Consider the following 16,064-nt stretch of genomic DNA (forward strand, 5'->3'; position numbering starts at 1 on the left):
CCCCCCCCCGACCCTGCCCAGCACCATCCCGGCCCCCTTGGACAGCCGTGACCCCCCCAGGAGGGGACAGGAGGGGACAGGGGGGGACAGGGAGGGACAGGGGGGGACAGGAGGGTCCCGGCTCCTGCTCAGCCTCCCCCGAAGACCCCCGCAGCGTGGCACCCCCCAAAAAAAACCACAGCACAGCAGCAGCGGCTCCACCGACAGAGTTTATTTGTGGCCTCACCTCCACCTGCAAACCGAAGCGTTCGGCGCTCGCCCTGCGGCGCGCGGGGAGCGGATCCTGAGCAGGCGGCCGGGGGGGGGGGAAATCAGGGGGCGAGGGGGGTCCCAGAAAAGGGTGTCCCCCCCCCCCCCTCACCCCCGCTGCTCTCACCCCACTCTCTCGGGTGCTCCCTTAGAGCGGAGGAGCCCGGCCTCCGACCCCAGCCCGCCCCGGGGGTCTCCGCGGAGCACGGCACCAGACATAAATACAGACGTACAGATAACAAAAATAGCATTAAGAGTATTCACAAAGGAATTAAAAACTACTCGGATATGTACAGCAGAGCGCGGGGCGCCACGCGCACGGAGCAGCCCCCCCCCAACCCCCCCCCCAAGGGGACGGCCCCGCTGCCATCCCAAAAACCAGGGGATGCTTCGGGGTGGGAGCAGCGCAGGGGGTGGGGGGGGGAAGCCGGGCACCTCGGGCACCTCTCGCACCTCTCGCACCCGTCACAGCCACGCCGGGGGGGCTCGGACCCCTCTGCCTGCCCTATGGGGACTGGCAGCCACTGGGGGGGCAACGCTGGATCCCGTAAACTGGATCCCACGCACTGGATCCCACGTTGATCCCGTGGCTGCTGCTCCCGGGTCCTCGCCTGCTGCAGCCCCCTCCCCGCCACGAGTCCTGTCCCGGCAGCCCCCCCCCGCTATGGGGTCCTGCTCCCCCTGCCCCTTTCGCCTCCCCACTCTGTTCCTGCGTGCTGGAGGGTGCTGGAAGGTGCTGGAAGGTGCTGGAAGGTGCTGGGGTGCTGCAGCCCCTCGTGTGTCCCTGCTCTGCTGGGGGGGCGCAAAGCGCTCTGCCCCCTCGCCTGCCTCCGTCCTGGCCCCAAAGCGAAGAGCGGGGACAAGTGGAGAGGGAAGGACATGGGGGGGGGGGGACAACGGGGGGCATGCAGAGCCACACAGCAACCCCGAGCGGAGGGAGAGGAGGGAAAAGGAGGAGGAGGAGGAGGAGGAGGAGGAGGAGGAGGAGGAGGAGGAGGAGGAGGAGGAGGAGGAGGAGGAGGAGGAGGAGGAGGAGAGGAAGGCCCCTTCTCCCTGGCGCACCATCCTCAGCACCCGCGGGTGGCCTCAGCTCCCGGGGGGGTAGCAGGGGGCTGGCAGGCGAGCTCGGAGCCCCCCGCCCTCAGCTTCAGCCTCAGCCTCCTCCTGGCACCGTCCTGGGCGAGGGGACGGGGAGGGTCTCAGCTCTGTGCCCCCCCCCATCCCCTGGGAGCACGCCCCCAGCCCCTGGCTCTGGCTGGGGGATCCTTATCTTAGCGACACATCTACACACACGCACGCACCCACACATGCAAAAATAAGTCTGTTTATTCTCTTCAAAGTGATCTAAAGGGACCCTGCAGGGCTGGGGCGCCTTCTAGCCAGCACCTTCCCCCCCCCCCACACACACACACCCCCCCTTACCCCGAGGCTGCCTGGATCTCCCCGGCGCCGGGGAGCTGGCGGCTGAAGGCGCTGCCGTGGCCTCGGCGCCCCGAAAACACAACGGAACGGTCAAATCTAGAGGAGCTGGGAGAAAAGGAGCTGGCGGCGCGAGGTGAGGAGCAGGGGCTGCCCCCGGGGGGGGGGGGTTGCTCGGGAGCCCGTGTAGTGGCTGTGGCGGTGAAGGCGCAGCCGTCCCCGGGGCCGGGGGTCACTTGCGGCTCAGCAGGGATCCCAGCAGGAGCACTCCGGCCACCGTGGCCCCGGTCAGGAGCCATTTGTTGAAGGTTTCTTGGCCCTTCCTCATCTCCGCAGCAGCATCGTTCCCGTAGAGGTCCACAAAGCGCTCCTGGAAATAGGGGGGGGGGAAAAAAAAAAAAAAAGGAGAGCGGTGAGCGCGGGGAGGGAGCGCAGCAGGGAGCGAGCAGTGGGGCAGCTCCCCCCCGGCACAGAGGGTCCTCGCCTCGTGCCTGCTCCTCTCATTTCTCCCCACGGGACTGGGGAGCCCCTGGGGGCAGTGCCGGGGGTCCTGCAGAGCCCCCCCCAGGGCTGGGACACAGCCTGGGGACGGGGAGGAAGGAGCAGGAGGGCTCCCGGTGGTGGGCGCCTCGAGGTTCCCTGCTCTGAACCACGCAGTTTGGGCAGGGGGGGAAGCACAGGAGCAGGCAAAAGAGGAGCTGGTGCCAGGAAGGATTGGGAAGAAGGACCCCACGAGGGCAGGGAGCGCCCCACGTGCTCGGGGCTCTCTAAAATTAACATCCAAGCACCACCGAGAGCATCGCAGCAGGAGGAAGGCCGGGCTGAATCCTGCTGCTGTGGTCCGAGGGAGCAGCAGCACGGTGCTGGTGCACGCTCTGCTTTTTTTTGGGCTGGGATTTGTGTCGCTGCTGTGACACTGCTCGAGCTCCCGGGGTTGAACGGGGGCCGAGCAGGAGCCCGGCCAGGAATAGCAGCTGCTCCTGCCCGAGAAAAGCCAAATTCCCAGCACCCAGCACCTTCAAGCACCTTTCTGGAGCTTCAAGGGGGGCTCCTTGAAGCTCCAGAGCCGGGGTCCGGCCTCGAGCCGTGCTCCCCGATAAGTGGCCGCAGTTCCAGTGAGCCGCCCGCTCTGGGAAAGCAGAGATAAGCCGGGCTGGAGCTGCCTTGCTGCCACGTCTTGGCACGGAGATCCCTTCCCAGGATAACCCAGCACAAACCCCCCCGGGGGGGCTGCGGCTCGCGGGGCACCCCCCTCACCGTGCCACACACTCCCAGCGAGGCGCACGGAGCTCATCCCCTCCCTGCTCAGTGTCCCCAGGTGCCCAGCAGGGTGCAGATGAGTTTTGGGACCTGCCAGGAAACCCAAAGGTTGCCCCCAGCACCTACTGCTGCCAGCAGAGCCACGGGGCAGTGACACCGGGGGGGCTGCTGCCCAGAGCCTTGTCCCGGGGCACAGAAACCCCCCAGGGGCTCCCGGTGCTCCCCAGGGGCTGATTGCTTGGCCCAGACCCCGTGCAGGCGTTGTGGTGCATCCTGGCCCCGTTTTTGGGGTGCAGACAGCCTCACGGGGGTGATGTCCTGCCCGCTGCTGCCTGCTCTGCTCCCACCGGCCCGGGAGGGAGGCCACGGAAACGAAACGGCCAAAACCGCGCTGCGGGAGGCGAGCCCAAAGCCAAGGGGAGGGGGGTGGTGTTTAATTAGGGCACGGGAAAGCCCTCTGCTGCTAGGTGGTGACGAGCAGCAGCGTGGCAGGAGGCAAAAAAGCCCCCCTGCCAAGAGCTGGGCACCCGCCTGGCCCTGCTCCCCCTTTAGGGACAAATCCTCCCTCGTGGAGGGGAGCAGAGCCCAGGAGCATCTCCCGAAAAACCCAGGAGCATCCCCTGCTCCTGACGCTCCCGGAGAGCTTTGGTGGGCTCAAACATCCCCGCTCCTGCCAGACCCTTCCTAAAAGTGCCCCCATCCCTCCCACGGGGCTGAGGTTTCTGGAGGAGAGCAGGGGGTCCCCGGGGTCCTGGGGGGGAGCCAGGAGAGGAGCCGTGGGGGCAGCGCCTCGTCCCTCCGTGCCACCTCTCCTGCGCTCGACGTGCCCCAGGAGCTTGGGGAACGGCGGTTCCAAGAAGCCCGTTCGGAGCCCTCCGTTTCTAAGAAAAGGAAGTGTTTGCTGAGCCAGAGATAAATGCAGGCGGGCAGCAGGGAGCTATCGGCTGCTACAGGCGGAGAGGAGCCGAAGGGAGGGAGGGAGGGAGGGAGGGAGGGAGCCCCTCTCCTTCCCTGGGAAGGGAGCAGCCCCGCAGGGAACCACCCCATGAGCAGGAGCCCAAGGAGCGGGTTGGGGGTTAGGGGAGGCAGCCTGGTGCTTCCCCCCTCGCCCTGCACCTCCCGTGCAGCGTGCCCGGTACCGATTCCGCCCGTTTTGCCCCAGATTCGGGCTCCCAGGCTTGCCCAGGCACGTCCTGATATTTCTGGCCTCCCCCCCCCACCCCCCTCCCGGGGTCACCTTTATCTGGGAGGAAATATTTGGAATTCCTGAGTTGCTCCGCAGCACAGTCAGTGTCTCCGTCGCCCCGGGGCCGCCCCAGAGGACAGGGTGTTGTGCCACCAGCCCCGGCACATCCCCTCCCTGCTGACAGCACAGAGGAGGATGCCCTGGCCAGGCGGGGAGGAAGCAGCAGGAGGCTGTGCCCGTGGCCTCTCCCTGCCTTGTTCCGGGGCAGGACGCGAGGTTGCAGGGCACCCAAGCACCCTAGGGTGCTCCCAGGCACTCACCCCGTTGTGCCAGCGGCCCCGAGGTGTCTCGGGGCGATGAGAGCAGCGAGGGCTGGCCACAAACGGTGCTGGTGGCACCTCCCTGAAAGCAGGAGGGGAAGCTCCAAGGTTTCAGCCTCCTGCCCCCCCTCCCTGCCAGCTGCCTCCGTCCAGCGGCACCGCCTGGACCCCGACCCAGCCGCCACAGCCCCGGGTTCCTCTTTCAAGAGAAGCTGCGAGGCTTTGGGAAAGGGGATTGAGCAAATAACGCCGGGCCCCGAGGCAGGTGAAGGGAGCAGATGCGAGCAGTTCATCCCCATCTGCTCTCCTGTGAGGCAGAGGAGGGGGGCGGCAGCGATTTGGGCACCCCGAGCACCCCTTTGTGCAGGAGGGGGAGGCACCGGGACACCAGCACGGGGCTCTGAGGAGCAGGAGACACGAGTGGGGCTGTGCCCAGGGACATGGCTCACGGGCACGGGGAGGAGAGCACACCCTGCTGCCATGCACCCTGGCCCCACGCCGCCTCTGCCACCCGCTCGGGGAGCGCGTTTTGGGGACAGGCACCCACGCAGGCAGCTCAGCAGGTCCCAAAGGGTTTTGTTTCACACCCTAGGATCATGCTGTGCCCCACCAGAAAGGAGCCAGCTCCCCAAAACCTCCCCGGGGACACGGCCGTGCCGCTCCCAGGCGTGCAGGTGAAGGAAGCAGCGGGGTGTGTGTGGGGGAACGCAGAGCTGAGATCCTTCAGGAGAACCAAAAACACGAGCGCTGCCAGAGGATCCCGTGCCCACGGCTCAGCGGGTCCCCGCACGGCTCCGAATTGCCCCCAGTGCCCTGCTCACCCCCCCCGGGGGCACAAACCCCGGCTGCTGCGCGTGTGGGTGGCCCTAAACCTGTGGGGTCTCACGCCAGGACCCTCAGGAGGGCAGCGGTGCCAGCCCCTGGAGCACAACTGGAGCCCCGGCACCGCTCCGAGCTGCGGTGCTGAGGCCGTGCTGGTCCCTGGGCAGGTTGGGGATGGGATATGGGGCCAACGGGGTGGGATATGGGGCCAACGGGGTGGAGAAGGGGCAGCAGGGACCCGGAGCCAGCTGTGTGATGCTAACAGGGACCTCGGGGAGGCAGCTGCACGTCTCCATGGCAAAGGCCGGGCCTGCCGCACCCTGCTCTGCTCCCCTGGGTGCTGCCTCTCCTGGATGTGGCCATAAACTCCAAAAGGGGTCATTAAAATCCCACAGGGTCATTAAACAGGCCCGGCCCTGCCTCTCCTCCCTGCCCAGCCCCACACCAAGCGCAGGGGTGCCCGGGGTTAGCCCGCAGCCCCACAGAGCTGCAGAAACCCTCCAGCACAGCCTCCTCTCACCCTGGCTCCGGGGATCCTGCAATAACCCCGCAGGGCTCAGCACCACCAGCTCTCATCAGAGCCGCTCCCAGAACCCCAAAACCAAGCTGGGGGCTCCCAGAGGTGCCGCAGCCCCGGCCCCACACCGAGGGCCCCGTCTGGGACCCGTCCACGTGGGCGCAGCCGGATCCACTCGGGGGATTAGCACCTGCTGGGCTGGGGATTTGTTATCCCAAGGGCATTAAGGGGCACAGGAGGAGGAAAGGCGGCCGCTCTGATGCCTCTCTGCTGCCTCTCCCCGGCGGACAGATGGTGTCTGAGCCCCCACGGGCAGCACAGCCCCTGCCTTTTGTGCGGGGGGCGAGCTCGGGGGGCAGGGGGAGCTCTTGTTGTATTTTCACACTGCTGAGCCCGAGCGATTTGGAGACCTCTGGGGTCTCCTCACTGCTCCTGGGGTCTCCTCACTGCTCCTGGGGTCTCCTCACTGCTCCTGGGGTCTCCTCACTGCTCCTGGGGTCTCCTCACTGCTCTGGGGTCTCCTCACTGCTCCTCCCCAGCGTCGCAGCACCTTGGAGCTCCGGGGGGAACTGCACCAAGGGGACGATGCTCGGAGCTCACGCGTGCCCGGGTGCAGAGCCCCGCTCCCACGCAGGGCTGAGCGTGAGCCTCACAGCCTTTAAGCACACCAAACCCTGCTCCAAATCTCCTCCCGGGGTGTGTAAACGTTACCAGACCTCTCCTGAGCAGGGCTGGGAGCAGGATTGCTCCCCGGGGTGTCGGGTCCCCGCGTCTCTGCCTCCGTCCCCAGCACCCCGGCGAACGCCCATCAAGGTCCCCAGTTGCCAACTGGGGCCAGGCTGCAGCGACTGCACGGCCCTGAATGAAAAAGGGGAAAGGGCGGAGGGGCAGGAAGGGGAGGAAGATGTGCTCATTCTGTTTTCACTTCCCGTCAGCCCCCGTGAAATCTCCACCGACGCCGGCCGTGCTCTCGCTTGCAGCCGGCTCCGTGCTGAGCCGAGGGGGAAGGAGGCGAGGAGGGAGCCGAGGCAGGGAACGTCTCGGGGCGGTGCAGGAGGAGAAGGGGACTTCGTGTCCCACTCTGGGCTCCCCCAGCTGTGAAATCATCACTGGCTGGTGTGCTGGAAGCTTCCAAATGAGGTCAGCTGCCCTAATGACAGCCAGCAGCTTGCCGGCGAGCGCAACGCCTGTGAGCTGGCGCGTCACGGGGCTGCTGTGGGTGCTGACTCGGAGGCAGCAGCCCCTCATTTTCTCAGCACCTACCTCACGCACCGCCCGGGAGCTGCCCCGGGCCACCCTCTGCTTCCTGGTGCTGGCCCAGGCTTGGAGCCAGCTGGCCACGAGGGGCACGTGCAGCAGCCACGCACGGCGCCCGTAGGAGCCCGGGTTTTGCCAGCCCAAGCCCTGACAGACGCACGGCGAGGTGCAGCTGGGCCCAGCAGCGCCTGGGGATGAACAAAGCACGGCATTAGCTGCACATGGACCAGACCGGGACGGCCTCGTGGCCCTGCAGAGGGGCAGAAAGCCCCCAAATTGCTCCCTTCTCCTTTGGGGAGCAGCCACCAGCTCCTGCGGTGGCCTCCATGTGGGCACAGGGTGCTGCCCCCGGGAAGCCTCGGTCCTCAGAGCCCCCTCGTGCTGCCAAGTGGCCACACTTTGGGGTTTTTGGTGCCACCCTGGGAGCAGGGGGCTGGCAGCAGCCAGCGGGACCCCAACCCGGATCAGACAGCCCATGGGGAGCCCGTCCTCCCTGCCCCAGGGCTCCTCGTCCCAAGGGTGACCCCGGCGAGCTGCCGTCAGCAGCCTGCTGCTAATGGGATCTGCTTAAAGCAGGAGCTGAGCCTGCGGGCACCGCCGGGACGCGGCACTGAGCAGGATGAGAATAATGCCAGGAGCTCCAGCAGCTCCCCCCCGGGGGGAATCGCACCCCAAAAGCCCCCCGAAACTTCACCCTGCTCCAACGCAGCCGCTCGCCCTGCCACGGGGACATTGTGTTAGCACGGGGCACACGGCTGCAGGGACAGCGACCACAAAAGCTCCTGGTGGAGAGGTGATGGAGGATCCAGCCCTCTGCTCCTCCAGCTCCCCTCGGCAGGGCACGGCACAGCCCTCACGTGGTCCCGGTGGCCGCGGGGAGCTCTCTGCTTCATGCTCCACGTCGTGGCTGCCCCGCAGGCAGGCAGCTGAGCCTGGGTTTCCCTTACTGAGATCCTGGGAGGCGGCACGGGGCTGCTACACGTGAGCTGGTGTCCGAGGGGATGCTGGCTGCCCCCATGTGGGGTGCTCGCACCCAGAGCCAGCCCTTCCCGGCACCGCTCGGCCTCCTGCGCCTTTATTTTTATTTGCCGGCGAAATTAAAAGGCGCGGATAAAACACACAAAAAGGCCTAAAAAATACCGAAAAGCCGAGCGCTCTGATGGCGCAACTAGGTCACGGCTCCCCAGCCGGGCGGCTCGGCCTCCTGGGCTCACAACTGCCAGCTCTCTCTCTCTCTCTCTCTCTCAAAGGGCCGCCTCCCGAAACCCACACCTGCTCCCCGTAACCCCAACCCAGAGCCATCTGCTAACGGCTCAGCCCCTGCTGCCCTCGCCCCGTGCCGCAGAGCGTGACCCCTGTCCCCAGCTGAGCGCCCCCAACAACCCCCCGGGGCCACCCCGCAGCCCCCCGAGGGGAAAATCTCGCACAGGGCTACAAACCAGACCCCAAACCCCCGTCCTGGGTGTCCCCGGGGGGGCCTCGGAGCTCCTGCAGCCGCAGCCACCTCTCTGCAGGGCCCCCCCGGGTGGGGATGGGGAGCAGGAGCTGGGTTTCCCCCCTGTCCAAGGACAGAGCAGCCAACCAAGGAGTGCCCCTGGCACAGAGGGCTTCCCTTTCATGCCTCCGTTGTTATCAGTCGCTGGGAACAATGGTGTTTTTGGTGACATCCCTCCGGGAGGGCGGGGGACACCACGGCCCCAAATAGGGCACAGGGCGGGTGCCTTCGCCCTGAGTCAGCCGGGAGGGAATCGCCCTCGCTGGCTGCGGGGTCAGCAGGCAGAGAGCCGCCTCCCCCTGCTCCTTCCGACCCCTCAAATTGTGATCCTGTGATCCTGTGATCCTGTGATCCCCTCCCCTGCCACGCAGCGCCGTGCCGGAGAGCGCGGCCGATCCCTCGGCGCTTGGCTCAGCCCCCAAGAGCCGAGGGATCACGAGGAGCCTCTCGTCCTTCTCACCCAGGAGCAGGGAGCTGCAGCTCTGCAGGGCCGAGAGCACCCTGCAGCTCCCTGCTCCTTCTCCAGGATGTGATATAAGGCACCCGAAATGGGACAGGGACCTGGCAGCACCCGGGGAGGGACCCGGCTCCCTCTGAAGGGGAGCAGGATGATCAGGACTGGTGCTGCCCCGAGCAGCTGTGAGCACAGAGCGGCACGAAGCAGTTTGCTGGGGCTGTGGCAGGTGTTTTATAACCACCATTTTTTGGATTAAAGCACCTCAAAAGGCTTCACGAGCCCCAGTTCCCACAGCCTCCCCTGGGAGGGGAGGAAACGCCGCCACCCCCCCCAGCGCTGCTGCTGCGCTCGCACTCCCAGCCCCGCAGCTCCGCGCTGCCTCCCAGGAGAGCAACCAAACCCCAGCACGGGGCCAGGAGCAGCGAGGAGAAGAGCCCGGGCCCTGCAGGAGGAGGAAGAAGCACACGGGGCGAGAGGCAGAGCTCTGGGAACTCGGCCTTCCGTGCGCCGCGTGGCCTAGCGGCAGGAATGCGGCCACGGCCGGGCAGGAAGCGGCGCTGGAAGTCACGGCAATGGCATTTCCTGGAGGGCTGCAGAAAAGCCTCCCGGTTCCCAGGGCAGCCCCGGGAGAATGCCAGAGATCTGCAGGGACCTCCAGCAGCCGGTGGCATCCCAAATGTGTGGAGACATCAAGGGCACGGTGCAGGGTGCGGGCTGTGAGACAAGCACGGCGCAAAGCAGAAGGCACCGGGCACCTCCGGCTGCAGCCAGAGAGCTCAGAGGGGTGCAGCGGTGCCCGGACACCCCAAAAGCTGTGTGGGAACGCCCGGGTGGTGTCAGGGGACACCTCGGGGGCAGCTGGAGGTGGCTGCGTGCCCCACGGAGCACAGGGCACAGCCGTGCCGGGGCTCCTGCCCGCGGTTCAAACTCCCACGCGCCCAGCGTGACGAGCTGGGGCTGAGGAGGTCTTGGGGTGCAGAAGGCTCAGCAGCAGGAGGTGGGTGCGGGGGGAGCCGGGTGCCTGTACCCGGGCCGGCCGCAGAGGGCCACAAAACCCTGCTCGGGGCTGGCAGCTGAGGTCCAGCTCTCAACCTGAAACCGCGGAGAGGGCCGGAGCGAGAGAGCACGGGCCGAGATCCCAGCTGTGCTCCGTCAGATGACACGCTCTGAGTCATTTCCTACCATTCACCCAAAAAATAATAATAATAATAAAAAAAAAAGTTAAAAAGATAGAACGGGAGCTGGCTGCATTGACATCTTCAAAGGGTTTTCCCCGGACAGATCCACCAGCTTCCAGCTCGCCGTGGAGCACCGCGACGCGTCCAGCCCGGCACGCGGGACCACCGGCGGCTTGGGGCACCCAGGGACAGCCCCGGGGACCCCCCCGAGGGGTCCCTGCCCCTGGGCCAGCCCAGCCCGTGGGGATTTGGGCCTTACAGGCTGCCCGCGGGGGTCCTGCAGGCTTTCAGTGCTGGCCTGATGCAAAGCCTTCGCTCTGGGCTCCCCCACAGGCTCTGCAAAGCGCAAAGCCCTCGCTGTGTGTTCGCAGACCCACCCCAAGGACCCCAAACTCCAGTTTTGAGCCCTGCTCTGAAGGGAAATGCAGCCCAGAGGGAAAGGCAAAGCCAGGAGGACGCCCAGGGCTGGCAGATTCCTGCCCAGCTCCCTTCCTCGAGCACACGAAGCAGCCGGCACGGCGCTGCCTGCCACCCCAAGCACCTCGGGTCCCTGCCTCCCCCTCTCCCCGGGGCTCCCCGCACCCCGTGACGCCCTCCCATCGCCTCCAGCCCTTCCTGTTGAAGGTTTACAGCCAGCGGGACGCGCTCCAGGTCAAAGTATCTGCCTGCAGAAAGCGTCCTCCTCGGTGCTGACAGCAAACGGGGCTGCCCGTGAACCCCCCTCGGCTTCTCCTCGCGTTCCCTTTCCCGGTGCCAGGCTGCGGGGAGAGGGGGAACCCAAAGCTGGGCCAGACACCACGGCCAAACACCCCCCCGTTAGTGCCCTGCACGGAGTTTTACCATCCCTTCTCCCTCAGAAAATGCTTTCTCCAGCTCTGAGCTCCCCAAATCAAGCCTGCACATCCCCCAGGAGGTGCACGCTCCCAAACCACGGCTCGTTCCTACAGCTGGAGGCCCGGAGAGCCCCGCAAGCATCCCCTGGACACCCCCGGGAGGGATCCAGGCGGGCATCTTCAAAGCCCGAGCGGGCGGGCGGCTGAAGAGAGGAGCAGTCCTGACCCTCCCGCAATCTGTTGAGCAAATATTTGCTACAAACAATGAATTTCGAGGCAGACGCACACAAAAAAAAAGAAAAGCGAGGAGTCTTTAACTGCCATAGTGGGTTGGGGGCGGGGAGGAGGGGGAGGAGGTGTCTCATTCCCCCCCCCCGCGAGCAGGAGCAGGAGCAGGGAGCGAGCGGTGATTTTCCACCAGTGATTTAATCTAAATCCCCCGGAGAGTTCATTTACAAAAAATCAGATTGCATTATCGCCCGGGTCTCCAGGATACAGCCCGGGCCGTCACTAACAGCAACGGCCACACCAGCTTGGAAACCTCGATTGGATCGCTCAATTCCAAGCCTAATCTGAGGCTTTAAAAGCCCAAGATGGGAGGGAGGGAGGGAAGGAGGGAGGGGGAAGGAGCTGGGCGGCGTTTGGCCTGGGGGGGGGGTTATCTGCAGAGCACTAAGGGGCCAGATCCAGCCCAGATCCAGGCGGCCAGAGGCGAGGAGCAGCTCCCAGGTTGTGAATCGAAACCTCCTCCCAGGGCTGCCTGAGCAGCCCCACCCAGGCAGTGCCCCAGGCCGGCCACATTCCAGGAATTCCTGCGCCCTGGGTGCTCCCCGCTCCGCCCTGGGTGCTCCCGGGGGTCGGCAGGGGGGATTTGGGGAGCCCCCGAGGGGCTCCTGGGGTCCCCCGATGCTACAAAGGGGAGCGGGGCTGCAGGGCTCCTGCCCCCTCCTTGCAGCACGGGGATGAAAGGGGCTGAAAGGCCTCAGCTCCTGGCACGCAGGGGGCGATTCCTCATCGATTCCTCACCAATTCCTCATCGATTCCTCACCGATTCCTCATCATTTAGGTGCCACCAACTGAGCCTGAGCCCTACAACCACTGAGGGTTACTCTGAGGGAATCCCTGAGGTGCAGAGGAGGAATCCAGGAGCCAACCCCGACACCTGCAGGCCCTGCACCTCCCGCTGGCAGCCCCGGGAAGCCGCAGGAGGCATCTCGGGAACGCTGCCCGTTCACAGCAACGCCTCACCTGCTGGGGCAGCCGGGAGCATCGCTCCCAGCGGGGCGAGGAGCAGCTGGGGATGCAGCAGATCCCGTCCTGGGCACGGGGCCGTGCCTCGAAATCCCCCCCCAGCCCCCGTGGAGCTGCCCCAGAGCCACCCCCGGGGAGCTGCCGGGGGGTTTGGCTTCACCACGACCGCAGTGGAAGCCGAGGAAGGGCTCGTCTGCAGAATGGAGAAGTGGCTGGTGCCCCAGCAGGCCAGCCCGGAGCAGCTCAGGGAGGAGGAGGAGGAGGAGGAAGAGGAGGAGGAGGAGGAGGAAGCGGCGCTCCCCGCTGTGAAATGCCACAGCCCGAGAGCGAGGGCTGCCGCGTGAAGAAGGAGCCGGGCTGACGGGAGGCTGCTCCAAAGGCTCTCGGAAAATGGGTCTCTTATGTAACAGCCCGGGGAGGAGGAGGAGGAGGGGGGGGGGGAAAAAGGATGAGGAAGGACGGAGCCGAGCACGAACTCTTTGTTCCGTCGCGTCGCTCTTGTGACAGAGCTCTAGGGACGGCGAGGGGAAGGGTTGTGCAGCCACTGCTCACCCCAAAACGCCTCGGGGCAGGCGCTAGCAGACACCGCAGGGAGCCCCCCCCCCACCACCACCACCAGCACGGCGAGCAGCCCTTACCCATCCGCCGTTCTCCTGGATCCAGGGGTCGAGGTGGTCGCTCAGGTAGGTGGTCATCCAGGCCACGATGCGCCCCACCAGGACCCTCATCTCCTTGTCCACGCTCTCCACGCACAGCGCCCCTCCGAAGGAGAAGAAGGCCACGATGCGCCCCCAGTTCACCCCATCGCGGAAGAGTTCGTTCACCACCTGCTCGAAGCTCTGGTAAGCCGTGCCGGGGGTGATGTGGAGCTGGGAGGTGAGGTCGCTGAAAGCCCGGCGGTACCTCAGCTCGAATTCGTCCCCGGCTTCTCGCAGAGCCTGCCGGACGGCAGCCGACTCGACGAGCTCGTGGACCTCCAGGCCGCTCCGGTGCACGGCGGCGCCGTTCACTACCTGGCCGGCGGGCGGGTGCCAGGAGGGGCTCCCGTTGAGCACCGCCTCGGCCTCGGCCCCCAGCTCAGTCCTGTTCTCATCCTCTTCTTCCTCCAGCTGGCTCCAGCTGTAGCCCTTCTGCGACAGCTTGTAGGCGACGAAGTCGATCACCAGCTCCCGGTTGCCGCTGGACATTTTCACACCTGGCTCGCCCCCACTGAGTCCATGGTCCGGAGCACACCACCAGCGCCTGGATCAGCCCCCTCGGGAGGGTGCGGGAAGCATCCGACCTTCGCACGGCCACACGCCGGGGGGAAGAAGGCAGAGAAATGGTTAAGGAGCAGAGAAATGGTTAAAGAGCAGAGAAATGGTTAAGGAGCAGAGAAATGGTTAAGGAGGCAGCCCCGAGCCCCGTATCGCCGCCCAGCTCCACGCCCAGCCCTAAAACCGCCCCAAAACCACCCCAAAACCACCCCGGGACCCTCCCCAGCCTCCCCCCTGTCCCCGAAACCCCCGGGGCTCACCGGGTGCGGGCGGCTGTGCGGGAGCTGCGGGCGGCCCCGGTCCCGCTCCGCCAGCCCCGGAGCTCCGCGGAGGTGGAGGCAGCGCCGCCCCCGGCCCCGCCCGTTAAAGGGCCCGGTTCTTTGCCCCCCCCCCCCCCTAAGGATTGCCCAACGGTGCTGCCTTAACGGCTCGATGCAGCCCCCCCGGTGCCCGTCCCCGTCCCCATCCCCATCCCGCTGCCATGCCCCGAAAGGGCAGCGACCCTCTGACCCCATAAAGGGAAGGGGTAAGGGAAAAAAAGGGGGGGGGGGGGCAAAGCGTCCCCTAAAAAGCTGCAGGTGAGAATGAGGGGGGGCTCCCGGGGAGGGTGGGTGCTGTGGGTGCAGGGGGGAGGAGGGATTTGGGGGGGGGTCACGGGTCGGGGCCACGCTGCGGGGCTGTCAGTGCAGCATTAAAAAGCCTCCCTAGGAATAAGGCAGGAAGAGAACCCCCCCCCCCCCCCCCCCCCAGGGAGCTCTGCTAAATGCTTCCTGCTACCAGAAACCGCGAGGTTTTTTATTTTTTTGAGGGGTTATTTGCACCCTGGGGGGGTCTCCAAGGGGAAATTCTGAGCGCTGGGCTTCTCCTGCAAAGGCCCCAGGTGCCCCTGCACACCCCCCCAGTGCCCCCAGTTCCAGGCATTTCTCCCGTACTGGTTTCTCCCAGCTCCCCCCCCCCCCCCCCCCGGGCCTCCCTCCTCGCAGGGACCCCAAACCGGGGCAGGACGCGGCGGTGCTGCCGTACTCACCCCCGGGAGGAGAGAGGAAAGCCAAAAAAAAAAAAACCTCAGGGCTGGCAAATCTCAGCTCGGCTCGGCGTCGGGACCGGCTGCGTTCGAGAGGGTTTGGATCAGAGCAACGTGGGGCTGCCAGGAGGCTCCGTGCCCTCTCCGGTGCCCCCCTCCCCGAGCTCCCCCAAACCCCGTCAGCCTCCCCGGGGCTCGGTGTCCCGGTGGATCCCCGTGGCGGGGCTGCAATGAGATGTTTGGGGGGGGTAGGAAGGAGCCAGGAGCCTCCTGCCCAACGCGGGGCCGTGACTCAGCGCCGGGCAGGGCTCAGCCCGGTACCGCCCGGTGCGTGTGGGGCCGGGGGTGTCACCGGGTGGCTGGGATCTGGGGCTGACAGGATGGAAACCGGGCACCGGGGGGTGAATGGAGGGATGGGGGTGAGCACGGGGCTGGGCCTGGACTCGGGGAACGGCTCCGGTGGGCACCGGGTTGGTGATGAGGGGGTGGGGAGGGCTGGGGGGGGGCGATGGGGAGCCCCTGGGGGCCTGGGAATACAAGGAGGGGATTGGGATTGGGATTAGGGAGGGGATTAGGGCTGGGAATGAGATTAGGATTGGAATTGGGGTTGGAATTGGGATGGGAGTTAGGATTGGGATTGGAATTAGGATTGGAATTAGGACTGGGATTGGGATTAGGATTGGGATTAGGGATGGGATTAAAACTGGGATTAGGGCTGGGATTAGGATTGGGAATGGGATTAGGATTGGAATTAGGAACAGGAATTGGGATTGTTATTAGGGATTGGAATTAGGATTGAGATTAGGATTAGGACCGGGATTGGGATTAAGATTGGGATTAGGATTAGCCCCCTCCGTGCCCCCCCCCCCCCCCGTACCCCGGTCCCGGGGCGCTCACGGGGCCCCCGCACGAGGCCGGCCGCGAAGTCCCGCCCCCCACCCCTCCCCGCAGCCAATCAACCGCCAGCATCTCCCCGTGTGGGCGTGCCCCGCGTTCGGCCGCTCCCATTGGCTGAGCCGCTTGTCGCTCACGGCCCGCCCCGCTCCGCCCCTCACCTCAGCGCCCGCCGCAGGCTCCGGGCCGGGAGCGATCCGGGGAGCCGCCGGGAGCCCCCGCCGGGCCTCGGCCCGCTCAGCAGCGCCCGGCCCCGCTCCTCATCACCGCCCGGCGGCCGGGGGGGTGCGACGGGGCGGGAGGGGGCGGGCGGGGGCGGTGCGCATGCGCGCGGCGCCGTGAGGCCCGGTGTGGAGCAGCGCGCATGCGCCCAGAGGGGAGGGGGAGGGAGGGGGAGGGAGGGGCGGGGCGGGCGCGGCACTGCGCAGGCGCGGAGGGGCCGGGGGAGGGCGGGGTTGGAGCGCCCCCTGCTGGCGGCGGGGCGGCGGTGCCGCTGTACCGGGGCTCGGTCTCAGCCGCCCCGCAGCGCCTCTGCCGTGCCCCCCGCAGCTCCCCGAGCACCGTTCGGGCCCTGACGGGGTCCGAGGTGGCCCCGAGCCCCTGCCCCGGTGAGGGATGTTGGGGCTGAGGCGGCGGGAGGAGGCCG

General features: G+C 66.6%; 1 protein-coding gene across 3 annotated transcripts; it reads right to left on the bottom strand.

Moving 5' to 3' along the window:
• Nucleotides 1-202: 202 nt before the first annotated feature.
• On the bottom strand, nucleotides 203-15,720 carry BCL2L1 (BCL2 like 1). 3 transcript variants are annotated; one of them, XM_084296486.1, is made up of 4 exons: nucleotides 15,580-15,720; nucleotides 14,528-14,607; nucleotides 12,883-13,526; nucleotides 203-2,038 (listed from the first exon to the last, which is right to left on the bottom strand). In XM_084296486.1, exons 3-4 carry the CDS (start codon nucleotides 13,429-13,431, stop codon nucleotides 1,901-1,903), a joined length of 687 nt encoding a protein of 228 aa, XP_084152612.1. In that variant the 5' UTR covers nucleotides 13,432-13,526; nucleotides 14,528-14,607; nucleotides 15,580-15,720; the 3' UTR covers nucleotides 203-1,900. The 3 variants fall into 3 exon arrangements, with proteins under 3 accessions (XP_084152612.1, XP_084152613.1, XP_084152614.1); XM_084296487.1 differs by lacking the exon at nucleotides 15,580-15,720 and adding an exon at nucleotides 15,402-15,448; XM_084296488.1 differs by lacking the exons at nucleotides 14,528-14,607; nucleotides 15,580-15,720 and adding an exon at nucleotides 13,761-13,851.
• Between the last annotated feature and the right edge of the window lie 344 nt (nucleotides 15,721-16,064).

The sequence above is a fragment of the Netta rufina genome (genome assembly GCF_964035555.1).
Source record: "Netta rufina genome assembly, chromosome: 16".
NCBI classification, from domain to species: domain Eukaryota; kingdom Metazoa; phylum Chordata; class Aves; order Anseriformes; family Anatidae; genus Netta; species Netta rufina.

Bases quoted from the DNA above. Each gene is read 5' to 3' on its own strand.
- BCL2L1 (XM_084296486.1), bottom strand. From the start codon at position 13,431: ATGTCCAGCGGCAACCGGGAGCTGGTGATCGACTTCGTCGCCTACAAG. The intron at 2,039-12,882 runs GTAAGGGCTGCT...CCCTATTTCCAG, and splicing joins TCCAGGAGAACGGCGGATGG to GAGCGCTTTGTGGACCTCTA.